The sequence below is a fragment of the Lepidothrix coronata genome, unplaced genomic scaffold (genome assembly GCF_001604755.1).
Source record: "Lepidothrix coronata isolate B3197 unplaced genomic scaffold, Lepidothrix_coronata-1.0 Scaffold202, whole genome shotgun sequence".
Lineage (NCBI taxonomy): Eukaryota > Metazoa > Chordata > Aves > Passeriformes > Pipridae > Lepidothrix > Lepidothrix coronata.
In genome coordinates this window covers 521,947-547,717 of record NW_016690382.1, presented here as the reverse complement: position 1 = coordinate 547,717, position 25,771 = coordinate 521,947, and the positions used below count along the sequence as shown (strand labels likewise).

The 25,771-nt window shown below is 38.6% G+C and overlaps 2 protein-coding genes across 4 annotated transcripts in view; one reads left to right on the top strand and one right to left on the bottom strand.

Annotated features, from left to right (window-relative positions):
• The window catches only part of APPL1 (adaptor protein, phosphotyrosine interacting with PH domain and leucine zipper 1), a 26,001-nt gene extending 10,006 nt beyond the window's left edge, over positions 1–15,995 (top strand). The window contains exons 9-22 of the mRNA XM_017832382.1: positions 661–743; positions 848–1,006; positions 1,794–1,982; positions 2,468–2,510; positions 3,084–3,140; positions 4,360–4,451; positions 4,960–5,142; positions 7,177–7,226; positions 7,609–7,783; positions 7,888–7,924; positions 9,375–9,521; positions 9,761–9,811; positions 10,161–10,250; positions 11,260–15,995. Coding sequence (XP_017687871.1) covers positions 661–743; positions 848–1,006; positions 1,794–1,982; positions 2,468–2,510; positions 3,084–3,140; positions 4,360–4,451; positions 4,960–5,142; positions 7,177–7,226; positions 7,609–7,783; positions 7,888–7,924; positions 9,375–9,521; positions 9,761–9,811; positions 10,161–10,250; positions 11,260–11,409 — 1,506 coding nt within the window. The 3' untranslated portion in view covers positions 11,410–15,995. The remainder of the gene's footprint in view (positions 1–660; positions 744–847; positions 1,007–1,793; positions 1,983–2,467; positions 2,511–3,083; positions 3,141–4,359; positions 4,452–4,959; positions 5,143–7,176; positions 7,227–7,608; positions 7,784–7,887; positions 7,925–9,374; positions 9,522–9,760; positions 9,812–10,160; positions 10,251–11,259) is intronic.
• Positions 5,585–25,771, bottom strand: ASB14 (ankyrin repeat and SOCS box containing 14). Of its 3 annotated transcripts, XR_001877629.1 has the most exons (10): positions 25,628–25,771; positions 25,055–25,110; positions 24,249–24,380; positions 23,993–24,151; positions 21,848–22,093; positions 20,398–20,569; positions 18,904–19,447; positions 17,893–18,046; positions 17,456–17,799; positions 5,585–7,214 (listed from the first exon to the last, which is right to left on the bottom strand). XR_001877629.1 is itself a non-coding variant. In XM_017832383.1 (9 exons), exons 1-9 carry the CDS (start codon positions 25,753–25,755, stop codon positions 17,606–17,608), a joined length of 1,785 nt encoding a protein of 594 aa, XP_017687872.1. In that variant the 5' UTR covers positions 25,756–25,771; the 3' UTR covers positions 16,587–17,605. The 3 variants fall into 3 exon arrangements, 2 of the variants coding, with proteins under 2 accessions (XP_017687872.1, XP_017687873.1); XM_017832383.1 differs by lacking the exon at positions 5,585–7,214 and having other exon boundaries at positions 16,587–17,799; XM_017832384.1 differs by lacking the exons at positions 5,585–7,214; positions 23,993–24,151; positions 24,249–24,380; positions 25,055–25,110; positions 25,628–25,771 and having other exon boundaries at positions 16,587–17,799; positions 20,493–20,569; positions 21,848–21,955.

The window sequence follows — 25,771 nt, the reverse complement described above, 5'->3', positions numbered from 1 at the left end:
ACCTCCTCAGTTAAACTCACTCCCATGGCAGCTATTCTAAAATGACTTAATCATCAAAAGTCACCTCACTACCATTTTCAATCAAGGGTGTGGAAGAACTGGAATGCTAAAAAGCATTCTGGCTTGTTTTTGCTTTATATAAATAAGTTCATTATTGGTTTATTTGGGGACAGGTGCAACAGAAAATACAACCATGATAAAGTTCTTTGGAGAGACTTAATTTGTATTTTCAGAAGTGTGTCATCAAATATGGGTTTTTTTAGAAGCCAAACTTCCCAGCATCTGGCACTGCCACAGTGACCTGAGCAGAAATTAACTTCTCACCCTGTCTGAAAGCTTTCCAAAGGCAAGGACTGCTGCTTCTTTTTCAGACTTTGCAGCTTGTATTTAAGAACCAAGCTCTGCATGTTTTGTGCAACAAAGTAGGTGGTGCAACCTATTGTTCAGGTGCAGCTTTTTGCTGGATCTAAGAATGGGAAGGGCAGGGCCATCCCCTGTGGCTTCCTGTTCTGAGATTTCTTATGGCTAAACTCAATTTAGCTTTGTTGGGAATGAGAGATGAAAATACATTTCTCTGAGAAACTTTAAGCTCCTATGACTTCATCAATTGTTAATGTAGTTTTATTAATTATTAAATTCTCCTTTTTTTTTTTTTTAAAGATAAGCTTTTTTAAAATGGGTTCAGAAAATCTTACTGAGCAACTGGAAGAATTTTTGACCAATATTGGCACAAGTGTACAAAAGTAAGTTGTTTTTGTTGAATTTTGAATTTTGATCAAGACAATTATTTTTTCTGTTTCTACTTATTAATAAATTATCCTTGTTAGTAACACATTATTTATCTTAGTGTTCGCAGGGAAATGGACTGTGAAGTAGAAAACATGCAGCAAACCATAGAGGACTTGGAAGTGGCGAGTGATCCACTGTATTTGCCTGATCCTGATCCTACAAAATTTCCTGTTCATAGAAATCTGACACGGAAAGCTGGCTATCTCAATGCAAGAAAGTAAGACTAACTTGTCAATTAAAAATTCCAGAATATTTAATTTTGGGAAAGGAAAGCTAAAAAAGCTGAAGAGTTTTTTTGCTGATGTTAGCTATGCTGATTTTACATACTTAGTTAATTAAGTCCCATAGGAGCTATTCTGTTTCTTTCTTTGGACTTCTTCACCTAATTAGTATTAAATTCATTGTTACACTGACATAGTGTCATTTGGATACAAAGCATACTTATCCCCATTTTAGCCTAATCTTGCCTGAATTGTCACATGAAAACATAAAAAGTTTATGAGAATATAATTTGCCTGCATTGTAATGGGAAAGTAACAAGATTCCATCTCTCAGCTCTAAGCAAAATTTTGGAAATCTTGTTGAATGGTACGAAATACTTGGAAAATGGAGGTATCTTGCATGACTAAGCTGGTTCTTAACACAAAGTTCTTCAAAACTTAGTCTTAGCAATGTAAGTGCAGAGTTCAGAGGTCCTGTTGGTAATGCACAGAATTTCAATATGCTTATTGTGTAAAGCAGTGCTGTGAAAGCTGTTCATCAAAACTGAAGTACTTATGCCTTTTTATTCTAAATTGTTTCACATAATTTAAGAAAGCAATTCTTATTATTTTATACGTTCTTTGCCCAGCAATAGGTTTAACATGAAAAAAACAACAGTTGGAGAGAGCTTAATTTAGATGTAACACTGACCTAAAACATGAAATGGGGAATGGTTTATTCCAAGTGACTTCCAACTCAGCTGAGCTCCTAATCCTCTAACTGGACCTCTTTTTATCTTTTAGTAAGACAGGGCTGGTATCTTCTAGCTGGGAGAGACAGTTTTACTTCACCCAAGGTGGAAATCTGATGAGCCAGGCCAGAGGGGACGTAGCTGGGGGACTTGTCATGGACATAGACAACTGCTCTGTGATGGCTGTGGACTGTGAGGACAGACGGTATTGCTTCCAGATTACATCTTTTGATGGCAAAAAGTGAGTGGTCTGACACTGCTGTTACCTGTGAGTAATGCTGGACTCACCAATTAAGAAAAGAAAGATGGTCTGCCTCTGGGCAGATTATAGCTTGATATATTTTGTGGATATTTAGAAGCAAAATCTGAGATGTTTTAACTTCATGAAGTCTGGATTTTTGTTTGTAAGATCTATAATGTAGCTGAGGAGTATTTCAGAATAAGATTATGATAATCAATTTACAATCATGTATTATTGCATTTTTAGAGTACTGAAGTATTACATGGGCACAATTAGAACTTTGTTCTTTTTCTGTTTTCAATTAAATGAAAGCACAGGTCCCTCCCTTCCCCAATTAGATGCTGAGTGCACTCAGCACATACACAGAATCTTGAGCCTTTTGTAACTTGTTCAGTGTACAAAGATGAAATTATAGTTTCCTTGCTGAATGTACTTATGAGGCATTTTAAATAGACAGAATTATCTTTTCCATTCTCCTCTTTCAGGTCTTCAATCTTACAGGCAGAAAGTAAAAAGGATTATGAAGAGGTAAGCTCATAGGAGGTTCACATGGAGCCCAGTGAGTTTCTGGTGTGCAGAAGGAATGCATTTGTAAACCACAGTTGGACACTGCACATATTCCAGTTAGTGTTCTCCTTCAGGGAAAAGTTGAAAAGCCAGAAACAGGAGCCAGTGGTTTTCCAGAGCAGAGTGAGAAAACAGATTGCAGCTTGTGGATGCAAGAAATGGGCAAGTTCCTCAAAAGTCAGATTGAATCTTTGTAATGTCTTGAGGAAACAATGTCGTCTGCAGAACAGAATAATGAAGTACAGAGAATCCTGATTTTTTTTTTTTTTAATTAGAGTTGTGAGTTAGGCTTTCTTTAGTTTTGATCTTTAAGGTGACTAAAATAATTTCTTCAGGTAAGAAAGGTGTAAGGTAAGGTGCAGTATGCAGATGGTAGTTAATTTAATGGCAAGCTGGATGTGCAGAATATTTGGCTCCCTGAGATTACAAAGAAAGTAGAAAAAGTGCTGAAACTAGCCAACTCAGGGATTTAATCAAGTTTGTTAAAAAAACATGACAAATTCATTTATTTTCTTTTTTCTCCCTCTTTTTCAGTGGATATGCACCATAAACAACATATCTAAACAGATATATCTAAGTGAAAACCCTGAGGTAACTATTAAAACTTATAGTTATCAGTAATATGTTAAGAAGTAATTATGTAAAATTAATAGCATAGAATTAAGCCAAGTACTTCTTACTTTTCATGAAGCTTTTCATGGTATTAATGCATGGAGTCCATTGTCTCCTTCATCTAAATGCTTATATGGAAAGCATTAAAAATACATGACCTTTATATTTGGTGTAGCCTTTTGACATCTTCAAGATCCTGTATTTGTATATGACACTCTTTTAAAAAACAGTATCACAAATGTTCAAATGGATACATTTAATTTCTACTAGAGGGAAGTGACAATTTTATGAGTATGAATCTTATAAGCATAAAAATTTTGTAGAAAAAACCCTGATCTTCCAGGCTGAAATGGAGTGTGTCACTCCAGGTTTTGATTTTGAAAATAAATATAACTTTTTAGATAATACAAGTACCTGGCTGTTTAAGTTCACTGTAGAGATGGGAAGCAAATCAGTTGGAGTGCAGAGCTCATTTCTGATGAAGGTAGAGCACATTTCTGTTGAAGGTAGAGCTGAGGTTCTGTTTAGTCCTGGCATAAAGGGGTTCAGTCCCCTCATATCAGTGAAGGGATGTGTGTGTTCACACCTTCTCCTCACTTCCCAATGTCTTCATAGCCATTCTCATTTTCTGAGTCACACACTCCCCAAAATATTGCTTCACTGTTGTCTCCTGCACTTTCTCTCTCCAAAAATCCTTTCCTCAAGGACTTTCTCTATTGGCTCTACCCCAGGAAGTGAAGGCATCAGCATTAAATATTGATCAGAATTAGTTACGTAGTTCCTAATTGATAGTTTTTAATCTTCATGGGGTTTAGTTTGCAGTTGAGGGCTGCATTTCTCAAATGAGATTTTTCTTTTTTTTCCCTGGCTACATTTGCTTATTTTTCCAGGCTTATTAGTGGGACTTTTCTCTCATTTTCTCTATTTTCCCTCTATTTTTGCTATTGCTTTTATTAACAGTGACAGAATTGTAAAGCAAGAGCATTCACTTAAATTGAGGAAGTTAACATCAGGATATGTGTTACAAGAAAAGCTAGAAGAAAATACTGCAGCTGTGTAGTGAAAATTTAGGAATGCAAGATTCTTGCAAAGGGTTGAGTTTATAACTTCTGTCAACAGCATATAAATAAAACTAAAATCTGAAAGCTTATTTTGAGACAAATGTTTTCAGTTATTTTTTCCTGTCTCTGCCCTGCAGGAAATGGCTGCTCGTGTCAATCAGTCAGCCCTGGAGGCTGTCACTCCATCTCCCTCCTTTCAGCAGAGGCATGAGAGCATGAGGCCAGCTGTGTAAGTTCATGAACTAGGGGTCATTGGAAGAGCACATCTATAAAGAGAATCCTGGATAAAGTTCCAGGGGGAAAAAGATACCCAAACAAACCCACAGAAGTTTCTGTGTTCAGAACTAAATCCTTGATAGGCTTGAGGAGGATTTCCCACACTCACCTTCCTAATATTGTTCAGTATCCATTGTTCCAAGCAGTCCTGATGCCACTGGCTGACACCTTTGGTGGTTGCACCATATGTCTGGTTTGTTGTGTGATTTCAGAAGGAGAGCTTTTGACTCCTGGAAGCAGACCTCAGATTGTATTGATTATATATTAATGTTAAAACAATCTGATGCGATTATTAATGCAAGTAGTAACTTTAACTTACATTGATAGGAACATAGACTCTGTTTCTGTTTACTGTACCCTGATCTTCAGGTTTTTAGTTTTTGTTTTGTTTTACATCTAAGTTCTAGAATATTGCATCCTCTGTGGTTTAACTATCCCTCATTTTGATGGTTTTGTTGTAGACAATCTCGTCCTCCTGCAGCTCGTACCAGCAGCACAGGGTCACTGGGATCTGACTCAGCAGCTTTATCAGCACTTTCCTTGGATTCACTTGTTGCCCCTGACACACCTATACAGTTTGACATAATATCTCCAGTTAGTGAAGATCTGCCTGGCCAAGCAAAGTCTTCAGGGCAATCGAGCAGGTAGGAAATGGAGAGAGAAGGAAAAAATTCCTGAAGTTAATGTTACTAATTCAAAACAAGAAAACCATGTTTAAACTGCAGCTCCAAAACACACATTGCCTTCTCCCTGACTCAAGTCACAAAATGTGCAGTGGCCAGTGAAGCAAAACAATTCATTTAATTGTTAAATGGAATTGTTAAAAAAGGCTTAATTACATGCACTAGAGTCAAGGTGTAGTTTTCTGGTTTGCAGCAGCTTTTCTTGCCTTAACAGCCAATGCTTTTATTTATTGATTTATTTTAATCTTTCGGTTTTACAAAGTATTTTCCTTTCCTATTGCTTGCTCACCCAGCAGCTTGGGTTATTTCCTCTTGGAAACTCAAGAGAAATTTGGTAGCCCTGCCTCCAGGTGATGATGCCATACGATGACACTCCTCTTAACCTGAAAGGTGAGTGAAAATGATCTAGGCTTCTGGAGTGATTTCATAGACAGACAAGTTAAAATTATCTAAGAATTCATCCCAAAACATAAGCGCAGTTTCTCCACTTGTAATTATTTTTGAGTGGGAGATTTATTACAAACGTAAGACCTGTAAATCTGCACTACATTTCTGGAACTATATCTACAAAATTCAGATATTAAGAAAATGTGTTTGCAGATCCAGCTGCTCTTAACAACAACAAAAAAATGCCAAAGAGCTGAAATGAGATTCTAGTCACTATAATGTGTTATATTCCCTGCCCTCTAGAAAAATACTTGAAACTTGAATGACATGAGTTAAAATTATATGTTCATGTCATCAGTTACAATTCTTTCTAGAAAACCATGTTTTTTGTAGCAGAAATGATAGAGTTGTACTCAGCATTTTCAATTAACCACCACTTTCAATGAAACACTGCAGTGTTTGTACAGATAGGCAACATGCTACTTTAGAAATATTAATTATTAAAAAAATAAAAATACTTTCCTTCATTTCTAATACTGATGACAAGTATTCACATTTTATTTTTGCCTTTTGAGAGATCCTGTGAGATTTTGCTTTTACTATTGCAGTTTAATCTTAAATGACAAGAAAAATCTGAGTGGTAGAAGATCCTTATAGAAAGATTTTGCCTTTAGTGTATTTACCCAAGTCAATTTAATGGGAAGGTTCTTGATTGAATCCATGTTATCTAAACATTGTAGCAACACCTTGACTTCAGAGTTCTATTTAGAACATTTTTTTTCTCTTAGTTCTGGAATTTATGGTTAGAACACTATTGAGAGGTCACACCTTCATTACTCCCAGATAAAACCTAATTTGAAGTTTATTGAACCCTTGCCAATAGCTTTTGAGCTATCATTTAGGCAAAGAAAAAGGATGATATCCTCTTTACAATAAATAAAATGTCCCCATTTCCTGTGCTCTTTTCAGCATTACTTTAGTGCTTTTGAAAAATGAAACTTGGAAGCCTAGAGTATTTTCACTTTTCTTTGTAACCGATGGCAATTCTGTCTTTGAGAGCCAGAAATAGCCACATTTCTCTTGACCCTCTAGGAGTAAAACCCCAGTGATGTTTTCAGAAAGCTGCATTTGAAACAAACCCAGTGACTTCTCTTCAGTAAGAAATTCAACACCTTGAGACAGTGATGAGAAGTGGGTGCTCCTACAGAGTTCTGAAAGGACCAGCTTTTGGTTGTGCTTCCTCAAGCTGTTCTGTGAAATTTCATCCCCTAAAACTACACCTTTCCAAATATTAACAAGGTTTTGATTTGGGCTTAATTCAAATATAAAAAAAAATACCATGTGAGCAAAACTTTCTATGGCAGCAACAGGACAACAATATCTGATATTTGTTCCATAATGTGGGCCCTCAAATACAGCAGTTTATGGCTCACTCCTGATTAAATTGCCTGTTCTGGTGATTCACCACACTCCAGATTCATATTCCTCCAGATTACAAGTTTCTGAAATCATTACATGTTGGTGTTTGACACAGCATGAGACTACTACATTATCCATGAGTGGTTCCTGTAATCTGACTCCTGGTTTAATGTTTTCATTTTTTAATAGACGCACAAATCCTTTTGGTGAATCTGGAGGCTCAAAATCTGAAACAGAAGGTAAAACAACAGTTTTATTTCACAGCAAAATAAAAATAGAATTTGAAATTAATTGTCTGTTTTCATCTCTAGTTTCTCTCTTCTAATTTAACACCAATTTTAGAATGTTTAGTTACATTGCAATGTATTTGACCAGTCGAGCGAAATCATTATACTGTCTGAAAATCTGTTGTAAAAATAATTCATTGCATCTTTTGTATTCATTAAACCAAATGAGAAGATGTGTGGTGTGCTGTTTGGTAACTGTACCTCTAATTGCTGAGTATGAGCACTCCTCTTTTTAGGAGAAGTTTGGAGTTTCCCTGACTGCAGTCCAGCTTGGGTTTTGAAGGGAAAACCCAAAATGGAGTTTGCTTTTTTCAGTACTTTTCTTTTTCCTTAGATTCAATTCTTCATCAGTTATTTATTGTAAGATTTCTTGGCTCCATGGAAGTGAAGTCTGATGAAAGCCCAGATGTTGTTTATGAAACAATGCGTCAAATCCTTGCAGCTCGTGCCATCCACAATGTTTTCAGGATGACAGAATCACATTTGTTAGTCACCTGTGACTGTTTAAAGTAAGTTTTGCTTCCTGACTTCTACTCATGTTTATTTACAGAATGATCTTCTTTCACTTTGGTAAAATTTACTTTCTGGTTTGTCTTTAAAACCAAATTTTTAGGTTAATTGATCCACAGACACAAGTTACAAGACTACGAGTAAGTAACTTTACATTTTAAGATTAATACCCAGCAATGTAATTCTTCTACTTTAAAAATATTATTACATGATAGCAAAAATCACTGATAGCATGAGATTTCCAGCCAAATTTCCACTGAAATTAGGAGACTAATGCAGACATGTAAAAATAGAGAGAAAAACACTTGCTAATCGGATTTAAGGAGAGTGATTTCAGTAGGTCAGTTTGGCTTTTGAAACCCCTTCCCCCCGTGATCTGAGAGGGTAAAATAGTAAAGAGAGAACATAAAGGTTGGAGTCACATTAGTTCTGAAGTCCAAAAGGGTTTGTCTGGTGTTTTGTTTTGTTTTGTTTGGGGTTTTTGGTTGTAATGCATAACTACATTGAGGGTGTTGAATGGTTTCTGGTTTGGTCTCTTTTTTTTTCTAATGCATTATAAAAATGCACTTGAAAGGAATAAGTGGAATTCTTGTCAGGGTATCAAATAAGGCCAGCTTAATTCTTCAGTAATAGCAGTCTTTATTTTTCATATTTCAAAACTGTTCCCCCTCCCCCTCTTTATGCACAATTTATGGTCTGTCATTTAATTTCTTTGCATTTTTGAAAACATTCCATTTTTTTGGAGCCTCTGAATGACTTTAATTTCCATGAAAGGAAATTTTAAGGACACGAAAATGTCTTGATGTTTCAAGTAGGACTTTTTTCTTTCTTTACCTTTGTGACTTTAAGTTCAAAAGTGCCCCAAAGCTGTAATCTCATCTTAAGAGATGAGGTGAGATACATCGACTGAGGGCACATCCCCTGTGCTAAATGCAAACATCTAAGGTTAGGAAAAACTGGTCCTATCAGTTTATAACAGCTGGAGTAGGGGCTTTCAGAATTCTAAAATTTATCCTTTGGTAAGTCTTAAAAAGATACATTTGAAGTCCACTCTCTTTTAGGAATAGGAATGCAAAATAGTTTTCATGTAACAAAGTGACGAGGGGATGTGGTTTGTTTGGTTTGGGGTTTTTCTTTCCTTTTTTTTTTTTTTGTTTTGTTTTGTTTTGTTTTGTTTTGCTTAATTCAGCATAGTTCAGGAGAGCTGAGCTACTGGCAGGTTTTGGGGAAGTAGTGCCTTTGCCTGGCACTAAATATTGGAAGCTTAGTCCCAAATGTAACTAGTATGAATGATTAAAAGAAAATAAAAAAAGGAATGTACCACATTTAGGAAGATGACTGACTTGCATTGCAAATGTGGTCCCCATTTCTTACATGGAGTATGTTTTTAGAAGTTTGCCTGTCTTTTGAGTAATTTAATCCTTTGCTGTCTCATCTCCTGTTTGTGTTCCGTAGTTACATGTTTGGTCAGGTTGTAACTTCTTGTGCTGTGATTGTGCATTTATGATAGTGAAGATAATTAACATGAAACCTCATCTGGAAAATATTTGGACCCAGTTTTAATCTCTCCACATTTGATCCTCTTGGCAGTTCCCTTTGCCCAGTGTAGTTCTCTATGCTACACACCAGGAGAATAAACGCCTGTTTGGATTTGTGCTTAGAACCTCGGGAGGGAGAGCTGAGAGCCGCCAGACTTCCATCTGCTATATATTTGAATCAAATAATGAAGGGGAAAAGGTATTGCTGATGGTTATAACTTGTATCAGTTTTGAATCTGACGTGGATTCCAAGATGTTAGATCCATTCAAGCTGTCTAAGGGCTTGTTTGTTAATTTACTGAAAAACAGTTAAACCTCTCAGTTTAACTACCTGGAAGTGCTTTAATGTGTTGTTATATCTAATTGGGGATGCTGGCTTAATTGTAGAGGCATTTTGATTAGCCTTTTTTTATTATTTCCTATGTGTTTTGTGTTTAGATTTGTGACTCTGTTGGACTGGCCAAACAGATAGCTTTCCATGCAGAACTGGTAAGAATCTTTTCCTCTTCTGTATACTTGTGAATGGAAGGAAGAGGGCACATTTAATATGTGTAATAGAACACATTCTGCAAGATACTTACAGATGCACTAATACTGTTGTGTAGTGCAAGGGACTTGTTTCCTAGGATTTAAACTCAAATAAAAAGACTAACCAATGTCTACTGTGGGACAATATTCAATATAGGATTTAGCTTGCTACCTTTAACAGCCATACCAGTCCTTTAAAAGAAGAATAATCGAAACAGTGATGTCACAGTCTTGAGCAAGCTCATAGCAATCAGTACTGTATCGAATGTGTCAAGTTGTTACTTACTTTATTTACATTTTTGCCCTTCAGGATCGAAAAGCAACAGAAAAGCAGAAAGAAATCGAGAGAGTCAAAGAGAAACAACAAAAAGAACTGAATAAACAAAAGCAAATTGAAAAGGTAAGTTTCATCATTATTTCTTAACATTAGGTTTTTTCTGTTTCCTTTCTTTTGCAGTTTTTACTCCATGCTCCACTATCATACCCTTCAGTACAGGTTCATAGAGCATTATGAAGTTAATTATCATAAGTGTTTCCTGTGCAGATTTTGTATATTTTTGTATAGTAGTTTTTAAAAAGAGCTCCTTGAGGATATGCATGACAAAACATCTTTATGAGAATACTTAAGAGCAGGGCTTGAAGGAACACCTATCACAGACACAAAATAGTTTCATTTGCTGACGAGGGTTCAGTCACACAGGGAGGAAATGGGCTCAAGAATCACAGAATCACTAAGGTTGGAAAAGATCTTTAAGATCACCAAGGCCAACCATTAACCCAGCACTGCCAAGCCACCACTAACCCATGTCCCTTAGTGCCACATCTACATGACTTTTAAACTCCTCCAGGGATGGTGATTCCAGCATGGCCCTGGACAGCCCGTTCCAGTGCTTGACAGGGCTTTTGGTGAAGAAATTTTCTCTAATATCCAATTTAAACCTCCCCTGGTGCAACTTAAGGCCATTTCCTCTTATTGTATTGCTTGTTACGTGGGAGAAGAGACTGCTCTCCACCCTCCTTTCAGGCAGTTGTAGAGAGTGAGAAGGTCCCACCCGAGCCTCCTTTTCTCCAGGCTAAGTAACCCCAATTCCTTCAGGTGTTTCTCACCAGACTTGTGCTGCAGCCCCTTCCCAGCTCCATTGCCTTTCTCAGTGTAGCTGAGGATGGTTGTTCTGGCCTGCTGTGCCCTGTGGGCTGTGGGTGCAGCTGTGTTAACCTGGGAGCTGTTCTAATAGTGCAGCTACTGAAAGGTGAATGTTTTGGTTTCCTATTCAGTCTTTTCATTCCTTCTGTACAAAGCTGTCCACTGATAGTTTAGAAATCATAATAATGGTATCCTTCTGTCGATTCCAGATGGCTTTAAGGGTAATATTCTTGTTCTGATTTCCCAACCCCTCTCCTCACATTAGGACTTGGAGGAGCAGAGCCGGTTGATAGCTGCTTCCAGCAGATCCAACCAGAGCAGTGGAGAAGGACAGTTTGTAGTCCTGAGCAGTAGCCAGTCGGAAGACAGTGATTTAGGAGAAGATGGAAAGAAGAAGAGAGAATCCGAAGCCTAAGGCTGCCCACTTCATTGAAATTGGAATCATGGATATATCTGGTGAAAAGGCACAAGTTCTACAAGAAGTGAAATGTAGGTGGTGGGTCTGTTGTATTATAGAAAAGACTTCTCAATATATAGACCCTATTATGCCTTGATTTTTATTTCTCAGTTAAGTGATTTCCATTTTCCTGTCAGTATAATTTCTCTTCCGTATGCCAGATGAAACATGGTGATGCTGCCATGTTTATTACAAATTTATGTTTTCTCAAGGCTTCTCTGCAGTATGGAAAAAAAATGTGGGTTTTTTTCCCCACTTACTTCTCTGTGCAATTAACTGCTTTTGAAGCAAAACTTAAAACTCCCCTTGGGCTTCAGCAGTACATGAAACTCGTTCTATACACTGCACTATGGAGAACACCTTGCTGGAAACAGAAGTGAATGTCCAAATAAGACAGTGCTAAGCTTTACCCAATTTGTTGCACATAACTGTTCTTAGATTTAGAAAGAAAAATCCTTATTAACATCAGTGAGATGTGCAATAGTTCTAGACAGAAGGATCGTTTTTGTTTCGTTTTGCACTGTATGATATTGCATTGGGGTCTCTTTGGAGTGAATATAATGCTGAAAGACTTCTTTCAGCAGGAGAAAAAGATACTGTCAGACCTAGATAAGAGCTGATGAGATGCAGTTGAACTTTGCTGCATGAGGAAAAGCATTCCTCATCAAATTATAGAAGTAATGTATATAGCCTTGTAGCACAAGTGCCATGTTCTTGGTTTTTCCCCAGTACTTGGAATAAAGAGCTGTAAGCCTTTGAGTTCACTTTTATAAAACATGCTTAGAGTTGCAAGAACATTTGGAATTCCATCATTTGAAAAATCTCCGGCCTATGTAAATGCATTGATGCCAGTACACTACATCTACTGCAAAGGAGTTATGGCTCTGTAAGTCTTTCTATAAAAAGTGATTTTGCAAACAGAATTTGCCATTTCTGAAGTAAGAGACGATGCTAATCCTACATCCCAGAGTCAATCCTGGAAAGCATTTTTCAAAGCAGTGTCTGTTTACAGCTTGTAATCTGCACTCCATATTCCATACCCTGTGTAATATTTATTTTGTATAGTATTAGATGTGCATTCACCTTTTGATCCAGAAGAGAAAACTTGTTTGAAGAGAAATATTTATTTTTGCACTAATTACTATAAATATTAAAATCCAGTGGAACAGAAGATAGATAGCTCTCTAATAGTGGCATGAAGATAACAGGATATGTAGAGAGAGAAGAATATACTTATAGTCCAAGTTATAATATAACAGTTATGAATGGTTTACAGTTCATTGCAGGGCATTTCTGGTGTTCAGGAATGGAAGCAATTTTCAGAGTATCTCCTCAGCAGCTGGTGATGGCCCAGCCCTTCATAGCTGGAGCTGCTCAGTGCTGATGAAGTCAGTGAGGAATCTCAGGTCACATCTGTAGGTGCACAGAGGGCTCTCCTTGCACACTGGAGTGCCCTGCACTGGCTAAAGCAGCTCCTCCTGCCCTTGGTGCTGGAGCTGTGACTGTGTGTGCAGGAGTTCACTCATCACTCCTGAGACAGGAGAGAAGGGCGGCAGTGCCTGTCCTTGCAGCAGGACGAGCAGACAAGCAGGAGTTGGAGCAGCTCCCGGCAGATGTTGGTGGCACCACAGCCCAGGGAGGGGCTGGAGCAGTCACCGAAGGGGTCCCAGTACCTGTGACAGTACAGGGGTCACAGCACCCCTGGCTTGAGGGGGAAGCTGAGCAGCAAAGAGCCTCCAGGTTCCCTTCCCAAGTTAATTCCCAGGCCCTGTTCCAGCGCATTTTTCAGCCCCAGAGCAGCCAGACACTTGCAGAAATACCTGCTTTGGCTGTTGCCCAGTGAGGCCAAATGGTATTGCCCTGTGGCCAGATTTGGCTACCACACAGTCACATGGACCACACCAGTCTGAGGCTTCTTTTAAGAGAGTGGCATTTTTATTTCGTATCTAGTATCCTTAAGAGACTATATTAATTCTTCCCTACAAAAATGTACAGAGGCTGCAAATCCAAATTTTTCCCATTTTGGGCATAAATCAAGGCTTAGAGAGAGTGCAGTGCAGCCAGTTTGTCTCTCCAAATTATTCCGGTTCATGTTTCATTAGTTTGGGGGTTTCGTTTGTTTTTATTTACTGATATTTCTGTTTTCTATCAAATAATATCACAGGGCAGCTCAAGGTTGCTGCTATGACTTGTATCTTTCTCAAGTACATGCTGAAGATGAAGTAGTTTAGAAACAGCACAGGAAGACTATGAAATCAGTGATCTCCAGTGTCTAGAAGCCAGTCCTCATCTGGTCAGGGAAGGATTGTGTTAAGCACTTGAGCTGCAGTAGCCCAGGCTCCAGAGGGAGGACAGGTAATAGATGAGCAGTCTCATGACAGAGCATTTCTGATGTGTAGCCTGTTCTGCATTAGCCTTATTGAAGAAATGTCAGAAAATGGAATTACTGTATTTTTTCTTGAAACCTACTATTACAATTTTAGATCTAAATCTGCAAAGATGAGGAAGAAAAGCAAATAAAGTGGCAGGTGAATTCACCACCGTATGGGATTTTTCAGATTCAGCAATACATGATTGGAATTATTCCATTTGATTTTCAGGCTTTCCGTTGCCTGAAATGTAGTTTCCCATTGCTGTTAGTTTTCTAAAACAGACAGCATAGGAGTGAGGTGCATTGCACTTGTGTTGGATGATTTTCATTTTAACCACTAGAAGAAGGGGACATGATTGAAGAGAGTAGTTAAAGAAAACAGATTGATCTTCATGAATGAAATGAGGGGGTTATTTTTTTTGCTTATTTAGGGGAGTTTCACTGGTATAAAATGAGCAAGAAGGTCAGCAGAGGGGAGGAAGTCAGATGGGAATGGTGCATTGAGTTATGAGGGGGGTGAGAGCTTTGCCCAAGGGAAGGATCACACAGCTCTGTAATTAGAATTATCTCAAGGCAAAAATCGCTGCTGAGTTATTATCCACAGTCTCCTTCCCAAAATAAAGAACTATTTGGTACCTTTTCTTTCTATGAGGTCTAGAACTACTTCATTAGAAAACAGTTTTGTTAATTAAAAAAAGAAATCAGAATGCTTAGTATTTTCCTTGAGAACATGACTTTTAGTGGGAACACCTTGTGTTCTGCTGGGAACTGCTGTGGTAGGATTTCACCACCTGAGTATTTTATTATTGTGACTAAATTACTGGTTGATTTCCTCTCCTGTAATTTATTTCTCCTGTTTATTATTTCCTATTGCCTTTTACTCAAAGGCTGATCTTACAGGTACTTCCACCTGAAGCTGTAGTTTGCTTCATGTGCATCCACTATTATTTTAGTCACTCCTGAAAACATTCTTTCAAGTCCATGATTTTGAAGTGACTTTGTGCAGGTACTGATTGGCAGAGGTGTTCAGGATTAACTTGTTATGTTGCTAATTGCAGCCTCATAGTTCCTGCCACAATTTTAGCCCTTAGGTGAGGGGATGTTAACCTTGTAACTCTATAGGTTTTCATGCTGCAGAACAAGCAAGTCTTGCTGTCAGCTGTTTCAAGCTACATACATTCTTTATGTATGTAATGGCATGTATATAAAACATATCAAGTGTGCTTATGGGTGTGCATTTTATTGCATTATAGATAATCCCTGGCACTCCTCTGTGGGCTCTGGTAGATGTGGCCAAGTCTAAAGCAGAGCACAAGGGCAAAGTCATGTACGACTTAACCATGTATAAGTGCTTACAAGCAAGTAAAGTCATTTGAATGTCATAGTCTTGCTTCCTTAATCTGTTTAGGTTTGAAATTGTATCAAGACAATTTGCTATCTAACAGTAAAGTAATATTTCAGGGTTAAGGAACATTTCCCCTTATAAAGTTGTCAGATTTTCTCTTTATATGGATGTAAACTCAGAGCTGAAAATCCTGAAACAGCTGAAGCGATTTATGAAGCTATAATTTATGTACATTGATATAAAGAGGTAAATTTGACTGTGTTTATGTTTTAAGGTAAATTCTGATTAAGTAGTTGCACAGAATTTGGGAAGAGCCAATGGAGAGAACTATGTTAACGATATAGTCTCTTGTTATTTCAGAAATAAGTCACGTAGAGAAAGAAAACCTGCCACTGCTTAGTGAATTTAATAGAGATATTGTCTAGTCTGACAGCAAAAGCTGATATTTTATATTATTTCTCTTGATCTATATTACAAAAATTCTTGCAAGGTAATTAGTCTCCAAGGCTTTTCTTTTTAATCAAGCACTAAGTTGCTTTTCTTTTTTCCTTTGCCACAGTGGTATCTAAGTTGTCATGACAAGAATAAGTCAGTGTGTCATTGTGAATGCACTTGTATTCCTAATGAACTTTGTATTGCAAGACAAGGACTTTGTACAATCTTTCTGGTCATTTTTATAATAGAGTGGAGTGGTCAAATTCTTACAATGATGTTCTGGATTGGTCCTGTTCTGGTGAAGTGTAAGTGATTTTTGCAATGTTTGAGACTGACTTGCACATTTTCCCTGAATAGCTGTATTAAAAACCACCAATGGCATATTTATGTCAACTCTGATTGTTGTGTCTTAATCTTGGAAACATGGACAGTAACCCTATTGTGCCAGGGCTCCAGTCAGCATTTTGTAGATTAAATAAAAGCTTAACTCTCGTAACTTTCTGGGTGGGACTTGTACTGATGCAAAAGCCTCCTGCATTTCTCACAATACTGACTTTCAGGAAGTACCATTGCTGGTGACAGGACGTGTTCCCTTCCATTAAACAAAGCTCTAACATGCAGTTATCTCCCTCTGTCATCAAGTGTAGCTCAGTTCTCTCCATTTCCATACATATTGCCAGATAACCTCAGAGGAAGTTGTTATACTCGGGAATGCTGATAACTTATTTTTGCAACAATCCAAGACTGAAGCTGAGGAGGAGCCATGGCAGGGGCTGTGCAGTGCCTGTGGTGGGGCTGTCACACAGGACAGTGACAGGCCCTGCAGAGCTGGTGTTATGGGAACAGCACAGCACCAACCTGGGTACTGGACTCACTTTCACGGGCTTCAGTAGGTTACTATATGATAAGCACCATGTAAAAAGCCATGGGTCATAACTACATTATGGTTAAATTTGTATTTTATAAGGTTTGTAGATTTTTCTGGGGAAAAGCAGACTTTTGAATTCTGTAACTTCCGTGATAAAGATGCATGTATAACTAGAAAAAAAAATATATGCTTACTTGATAATGAAGGAATAAATACTACTAATGCCAAATGTGTTGATGAACTTCTTTTTTTTTCTAAAATATGAACTGACATTTGCAGTACTGCTAGAAAGAACAGGTGTGCTATAGGTATTCCTAATACTTCTGTCAGACTTCCTAAAATAACAGTGCTCCGAAAGCTTAAGCTGCAACTCTGTGGAGAGAAACTCCAAAAATTGCAAGCATGGCTTTGGCCAGCACTGTAAAAGGAAAGCCTAGTTCTAGAGAGAGAGTAATCAAAGTCCATGGTGGATGAGAGGTACCAGCCCCTGAGCATGAGCTGCAGAACTAACAGCTTTCAGCAGTGCTGCCCTGTTGAAACACTGGTATGTCACACGAGCTGCTGGGATAAGCAGAGGTTTCTGTAGCTTAATCCCATTACATTCCCTAGAATGTGGGATTGCTTGATAGGGTGACCAAAAAAAAAAAAAAATCTACTTGAGCTGCTCTTCAGAAGGTCACTGTAGAACCTCACAAATAAAAACTACTTCTTGTCAAAAGAAGAGGAAGTACAAGAGAAAAAAGAACTACGTCCCTTCCTGGTTTTAGTTAAATCCCTGACCTTTTACTAAACCCTGGGTTTAACCCTGCAGTGGGGGTAGGGTTATCTGATACAGCAGGGTTTAACTGAGCAGTAACACAAGGATTGCAGCCCTGCATTTTACACTTCCTCAACATGTCACAGTAGGCATTTAAAATACTGTTGCCACAACTCTCAGGTAGGTCATATTCCAGGAGATACACAGAATGGGATCACCAATACTTACATTTTGGGGTTCTCCCTAGTTTCTTCAGGGGGTGAGAGGGGAATGCTGGCATTCCTTAATACACATAGGAGATAAAATCCCCAAAGAAAAAAGCAGCTGCACAACAGTCTTATCCATGATAACATTCCCTTCAAAATATAGAGCTAATACTTATGTACAGCTGAGGTTGTAGATTCCTGTGAAGTTTTCCTGTCCATAAAGGTCATATTCCTTGTACAGTATGTAGTCTTTCAGGCAGTTTGGCAGTGGAAGGAAGGTCATGAAGACAGGACAGCGGAGCCGCAGCCGGCCCATGCATTCCCGGATCTTCAGACGACAGAGATGCTTCAGAGAGCGAGGATTTGCTAGAAATGAGAATGCAAATTAAAAGACTACCAGCAAAAAGGCCCCAATCCCCAAACAGCTTGTTTTCATTTCAAATGTAAACAGATACTTACTTAAAATGAAATGGATGTCTGGCCAGAGTTTCTGTTCTTTGAGAACTGCTTCAAGCTTCCAGCAGATCTTGACGTGATCAACGTAGTCTAACATCACTCGCACTACCTTCCCAGACAGGTGCTTCAGCCAGGACAAGGTTATCACTTCACAGAACTGAGAGAAAGAGAATGTTTAATGGGATACTATTCAGTACTGCTGCAAATGATTTCTGTCTATGCAGGACAAGAGCAACTGAATAACTTGAGGAGAAGCCAAGGCAGAACGAGTGTTCTGTCACTCAAGGGGCTTCAGAGGCTGTCACATTAAGCCTCACCAGTAGAATCTGAAAATCTGAGAGATGCTTATTTTGTACTAGATCCAAAAATAAACTTAAGCAACTGTATATTTGGTACCTAAATGCTTAAAAAAAAGTGCTACAAATACCTAAGGGGAATTTAGACTCCTGTCCTAGCATGCTGAACAGGGGGATCCACCAGCCCAGTGCACCCCTTAGCCCTTTATCTTTAGGTTAAAGAAGGGTTTATTAGTTTCAAATGGACTTTACAAACTGCTACTCAATGACACTGATGGGTGTCTCCAGGTCCCTCTTTAGGTTGGTCCAGGCTTGTTAACTGCTGCTCAGTGCTTATCCTGCCAGCTCCAGGGTGTTTAGAACAGCCTTCCAGTGTTGGTGTTACGGTACAGGACAGGGCAGGGAGCCAGCCTGCAAGTCCCTGCTCTCACGGCATGGACAAGACTGCTCTGGAAAACCAGTGCCATAGTGGTCATTAGATATCATAAGCTATTTTTTCACAGATCACAAATACAGTTTGCAATCATTTTCTGCCATGAAGCAGGCCTCATGGCAACATCTATTCGATTTTAAAGCCCTGTCTATTCCTATCTTTATGTATAAACTGCCTTACAGTTTCAAACCTTCCTTTTCTGACGCTGCACTACGTCCCTTTTCATTCAGTTTTAGGAGGGATACTGGTAGCAGCACAGCACACGGAGCCGTGTGCTGCACTCACCATCGTGTCTTTGATGACAGTGGAGGTCCAGCCGTCAGTGACATACTGCGAGTGGCAGTGGTTTCCCCCGGGGCAGTCGAAGCAGCGCTGCACGTTGTACCCGTAGTTGAGCAGCATCCTCAGCATGACCTCGTCCTTCAGGGCGTACTGCAGCGCCGAGGGGAAGTGCGTGGTGTTCACTCTGCAGAAGTAATTCACGTTGGCCCCGTGGCGGAGCAGCAGGTTCATTAACTCGTAATTGCCCATCCTCAGGGCGATTTGCAGACAGTTGATGGGATCCTGGTTTGTCAGGGCTCCGGCGTTCAGCAGCAGCCGTGTGGAACAGAGATCCCCGTTGGACACAGCAAAATACAGGGCTGATTTGCGGTGGTCATCGTAGCCTTTGCGAACTCGCTGATCCAGCATAAAATTGGCATCAAACCCAGACTTGAGGAGAAACTCAAGGCACTGTGGATGTGCTCCCGCTGCTGCTGAGTGAACTGGACTTATCCCACTTTCTTTAATGGCAGCAAAATCAGTAACTGGAACTAAATATTTTAGGGCTCTGAAAAATTAAAAAAAAAAGAAGAATCTCAGGTCCTTAAACATATTGCTTCACTTAATTCACCTTGGAATTTCTCTGTGTTGCTGGACTTCAGAATTCATCATGACTGTAAAAATCATCTTAATCTACTAAATCAGTACCTTGACAAGTATTGACTTGAATTGCTAACAATTACATTTCAATGGATACTGACTTAACACCTGCTATACATAAAATATTATTCTATTATACTATAATAGAATAAAAATACTAATCTATATTCCATTTATATATATATATATATATATATTTATTTCATTAACAACCCCATTCCTTGCTAGAGGTTTCCTTTTCAATAGAAGCTTTTCCTAAATGTCAAGAGCACAATATTATTGCTTAACCTGTAGGAATTAGGTAATTAATAGAATATACTATATTTTAACATGAATAGATATAATCTAAAATGGAATATATACATTTAAGTTTAAATGTAACTTAATACATTTAAAATATTACCATAGGAATTAAGAATCCTCAGATTTTTGTTTCTCACTTACTGGTTGTGATTTTAGCTAAAATATCTTCCAGTAACCTTACTGTCTTTTAAATAAGGATAACTCTTATTCCCTAACTTTATTTGCCTATTTGGTATATTCACCTTGCTGCAATAGGATGGAAATGAGACACAGACCAAAAGAGAGTGAGGACATCCCAAGAACCTCAACATCAGCCTGGATAGTGTTCTTATTTGTGACAAGTAGGGAAATACTACAGGGATTAAAATGTTTAGGATAAAGTGATTTTATACTGACTGGTCTCTTACATTCAGACATAGAATGGTATATTTACACAGTCAAAAACAATTCCTTGTACAAAACTTCAGATTTGCTGCCGGCTTTGAATGAGATAGGATTAGCAAAATTAATATTTCTGGTATCATTATTATTTGATTTTTAAGTATATTAACTCACAGAAAGTGTCCTCTATATGCAGCTCTGTGGATTGGCAAATGACCCGAGTGCTTTGGTACATTGGCATCAGCCCCATATTCTAGTAAAAGACTCACAGAATCTGGATTTCCTCCTCCTGCTGCTTCAAATAATACAGAAGCACAATCCATTGCCTGTGAAAGAACATCTGCACCTGGAAAGAAGCAGTGAGGATTTTCAGAGGAGTCACTGTACACACCCAGCCGTAATGAATGTCTCCAACCCTCCAGTGATGGGTATTGGGAATTTTATTCTTCACCAAATAAAACCAATGTGGGAACAAACCTTCATGTTGGATCCTTGATTTTAGATGTGTTTATGTAATCCTGGGAACAAGATGGTCCAAATTGCTTTGAATACAATTACATGGTAAGAATTGCTGCTAGAACTGGACCAGCAAGTGGTTTGGTTCTTATTCATCCAAACAATTGCTTTTTGGCTTACATAGAATGCTCTTCAAATCTTTTACTTTACAAAGACCAGACAGATAGAACTGTAAATATGAGAGAATTCAGTATCAAAAAGTTCATGCAATCCAGTGCTGCTGAACCACCATGTAAAATTCCCCACAATAAATGTTGTCAGGCCTTCCCTAAGGTGACCTGTCCACATGAGAAAACAATAGAGCATTTAAAAACAATTACAAATATAAAATATTTGTGAAATAAAATATTTATATATTATTTTAACCTTATAAAATGTTATTTTTATCAGGCCTTTACTTAACTACATCACAACAACCCTCTTGGTGCAGATAGCACTTAATATTCTTTAGTAAGGCGAGTTATTTCTGCTGCTGTTTCTAAAGGCATATCTTACAATAATCAGTTTTAATCCAATCACAGAACTTGCAGAAGACTAATAAAAATGTATGTAAATAGACTAAATACTTTAGCCTATGTATACGGGTACTGAGATAAGAACAATTTTTTGCCTCTGCATTCAGGAATACTTTTCTCTGTTGGGACGAGGACTCGCTTTGTCCCATTTGGGCTTTAAACATTTCAGTACTGCATGTGTGGCTCCCAATTTCTATTCACTTGAAGAACACCACCACTGAAGGTACATGTTACTAAAAACAGAACCACAGAGTAGTTGAGGTTGGAAAGGATCTCTGGAGAATGTCCAGTCCAGCCTTGTGCTCAAGCAGGGTCAGCAACAGCAGGTTGCCCAGGACAGCATCCAGTCAGGGTTTTAGTGTCTCCAAGGAAGGAGATTCCACAAATCCGCATGACCTGTCCCAGTGTTCAGCCACCCTCCCAAGACAGAATTTGCCAGGTTTCAGTTGGTGCCCATTGCCTCTTGACCTGTTATTGGGCATCACTGAGGAGAATCTGGCTCTGCATTCTTTACTACATCCCATCATTTATAACCCTGATGACAGACCCCCACCCTAAGCCTTCTCTCCCTGTTAGATCCTATATTACCTTACCTTTTTGCAGTAAGAGCTCCATAATTTCTGTGTGTCCCATCTGTGCAGCCAGTGCTAGAGGTGTGAGCCCATATCCACTGCGAGGGTCAGGATCTGCTCCAGAATGAAGGAGAAGCTCTACCAGATCCTTCCTGCCCAGTCTGGCTGCCTCGTGTAGAGCAGTTCTCTTGTGGACACACTGCAAATCCACTTTGGCACCACATCTTATCAACAAGGAGGCAATCTCATAGGAATCCTGTTTAATTGCTGTAGCACAACAAGCAAAGCATCAGACAGAATGTTATTAATGCTATTCCACACACTGTGGCTTCTGCAATGTGGCAGCCCAGGAAAGCTGTTCCTGCAGTGCTCTTTATACACTGAGAAACGTCACCCTACACTGAAAGGTTTAACTTACCAACAAGTCTGTTCTTTGCTTCCAGGACAGCACTAACCATAAAAGTAAACCATGTTATGGTAATCTCTCTCTGTAATCCTCTGTTGTGTTTGGTGATGGAACAGAACACAGCTTTCCTTACCACTAGATGGAGGCCACATCCAGGGCCTTGGTGGAGTCAGGAGCTGTCAGCAGAGCTCCATTTAAACTTCATAAGCAGTTACTACAGTATGAAACAAAGTTTAAAATCATTGTGTCATATACCTTCTTAGCTTAATAAACCTGAACTGTTGAGTCGGTAAGGATCTTAAAAGAGAAATTTGCATTGGCTCCAGGGAATGGAATGAATAAGCAACACCTTTCCCTCCTTCTCTCTTTGATCTTCCAGGCTGTGCAGGGTAGCAAGTGTCCTTCATCAAGACAGATTAGGCTGAGAAGCTTCATATGCCACAGCTGCTTGAAGTACCCTGACAGCATCCTGTGATATGAGCTGTGATGTGCCATTATCTGGAACCTACACAGCAGCTTTAAATAAATCCCATACATCCCCATCTTATGGGATGATGCATTTTAATATTGTGCACTTCAAAAATGTCTAGGAATTCTCTACATCTTTTGTAAGCAGGTGGCCCTGACTAGAAGCTTCAACCATTTCACAGGGATAAACTGGGGGTCCTATAGATGGTTGGTAGGCTCTTTTTCTTTAACAACAGTTTTGAAAAAAACCCTCTTCCAATACTGAAAAATGTACAGGTTAATCCAAGAAACTTATAGTGCTCCTTTGGAACTCAGATAATGAGAATACACTTCCATTTTTTTTGGCTAGGATTCAGTAAGAATTATGGCATCATAGCCCAAACTGAGGGAAGTAAATGGAATGAACACAGTACACTTTCGAAAAACATTTTGGCAAAATTCGGTTCTTTGCAAATCAAGAATTACAGTTCTTGTGCATGATCCAATTGAAGTGGCATCCACACAGAGTGGTCCTGGGTATGGGACCCTATTCCTCAATTACAAAACATTAAAGAGAACTCAACTGAGAATTTTGGCTTCTTCACTTGTATGCTTGGATTTGTGCCAGCAAGGTCTAAGGAGGGCCAAACACTGTTTTGTGCTCTCCATACTGCAGATAAATGAGGCTGGTTTGCTTCACTTTTTGAAAATCAAAAGCCATTATCATGGGTTTTGGAGAAAGAGAGGCTGATGCAATGGAAGAAATACCATGTTGGGCAGAGAATAGGAATGTTTTATGCCTGCAGACATGCAGGGCAGTAATAGCATGAAGAAGGACCTGGTTGCCTGGCACCACTGTATAAATGATGCCAAGGAAAGCAGAGGATGACCCTCTGCACTTCATGGAGAAAGCTAATTGATTCATTGGGGGAAAAATGTATGTTCAACCTGAACTTCAAACTCTTTGCAACTGAGGAATAAAAGACAGTAGGCATCTGGAGCTCTCCAAAATGGATCAGACTTCATGGAAAGATATTTTACTTCTCCTACTTCCATGTTTATGGGAAAACTTCAATTAATAAATAAAGTAAAGAACTTTGTGGTGACAGACCCTAACTTGGAACAGACAACTTATTTGAAGCCCTGATATCATCTAAGAAAAACAGACAAGGGCAGACACATTCAATGCTGAGATGAAAATTTTTCCTTCTTATAGCAAAATATTTTAATAATAAGTCAAATTAAACCCTAAAATGTGTACGTATGATCTCACCTAACTCCCTCACCTCTCCACCCCTAAATAAGGTATTCACCTATAAGTAAAGGAGAATCTCCCTCTTCATTCTTAACGTTGGGATTGCAGCCATTGATCAGGAGCAAGCAGACGTTGTCCACAAAGCAGTTCCTTACTGCCACCAGCAGAGGTGTTTCCCCTTTTAGAGTGGTCTGTTCCCACGTACCGGCATGGGAGGCTGGAATGCAGAACAGCAGAACACATTTGAATATGGGTGATTGATTAAACTCACTTTTGTAAAAACTTTTTGGTGGAAAACCAGGAGGACTCTGTACCTTTCATAGTTATTTCAAGGATGTTCTTATTTAGCTGTGCTGCAGCTTCATGCACAGGAAGCCAGCCTTGCTCATCTGCTTCTTCAAAGGCAGAACTGTGCTTCACCAACTTCTTCAAGGCCTCTTCTTGGCCTGTGGTGTTTTAAGACAGACACATATCCCATTACTAACCATAAGACAAAATTCAGGCAACTAATACATTGAGTGCCATTTATCCCATCATTGTATCTGGAATAAACAACCTGCTTTGTCAGAGCAATTTTTTCTCAGAGGAAAGTTTACATGAATGGAACAATCAATGATCAACATTGACTCCCAAAGCGTTTTGAATTACACATGGAAAAAAACTTACTTACAATAACATTATTAAAATATTTCAAGCACAATCCTCTCATGAGCAATATTGCATCTCATATTGGAATACACTAAAGTTTTGCAGTTAAGGAACAGTATTGGAACACTTTGCAGGTAGAGAAAGCTTTTTAATCTGCATATCTTGCAAAGTGAAAAATTGACTAATCAATTTATACTTCAAAACTGCTTATTTTAAAAGAAAGGCCTGGAATTTTCCCCTAATTTCAGGAGATGAAGCACTGGAATTTCTGAAAAGGGTGACACTGGAACCCATCCCATTACCATGATCCTATCTAGTAAGTTAGTTTGGATGTCCTGGTTTTAGTTGTCTTATTCTTCCCAAGACTATATAAAAAAACCTGCACTTAAATCAGGTGATCAAACACCTCAAATGTAGGCATTGCTCAGCAATTCCCAGGAGTACAGGCTTAGTGTGGAATATTTATACTTAACTGTCTGAATTGCTGCAATTATCTTTCCATGTTCTTCACTTGCAGTAGACTGGAAACTGCACAAACAGAACAAGAATAGAGTGAGAAGTAAAAATTAATGTGAAGTTCAGGATATAATTATACCTTAATTTAAATACTCAAGTCTAGACTACATGTTAGATTTCTCTAAGTTACATGAATTTTGTCAGGGTTTATCACATTAAAACAGTTTTTTGCTGGTCTTCCCCTGACACCATAAATATTGAATTTTTCACATAAAAAATTAAATACTAAGATGAGGGGAAGCTACCATATTAATCTAATTTTACATCACCTACTTATCTTCTTTATAAAGCCTTGTACTCCTTTAGATATTGATGTAACACATCATCTGAAAGGTTCATACATTCCCGTATTTTCAAGGAAACAGGAATACTTTTTCATGGAGAACTCAGACCAAGTGAGCTACCAATGGTTTCCAGTACCCACGAGACAAGGTCAGAGCAATCCAACGTAGGGAGTCACAAAGGAAAGAAAGGTTACCACATGCTTACAATAATGCCAAAACCCAAAATAGAAGCAATAACTTATTACCTTTCAGCCTCTGTTGCACAGCCACTTGTTTCAATTTTATGCCTCTCTTGTAAGCTTTCCTGAATAGCTTGTTGGGTAGGGATTTCTTCATCAGAATTGTCATCAAACATATACATAGAATTATACATGGCAAACCAGCACAAC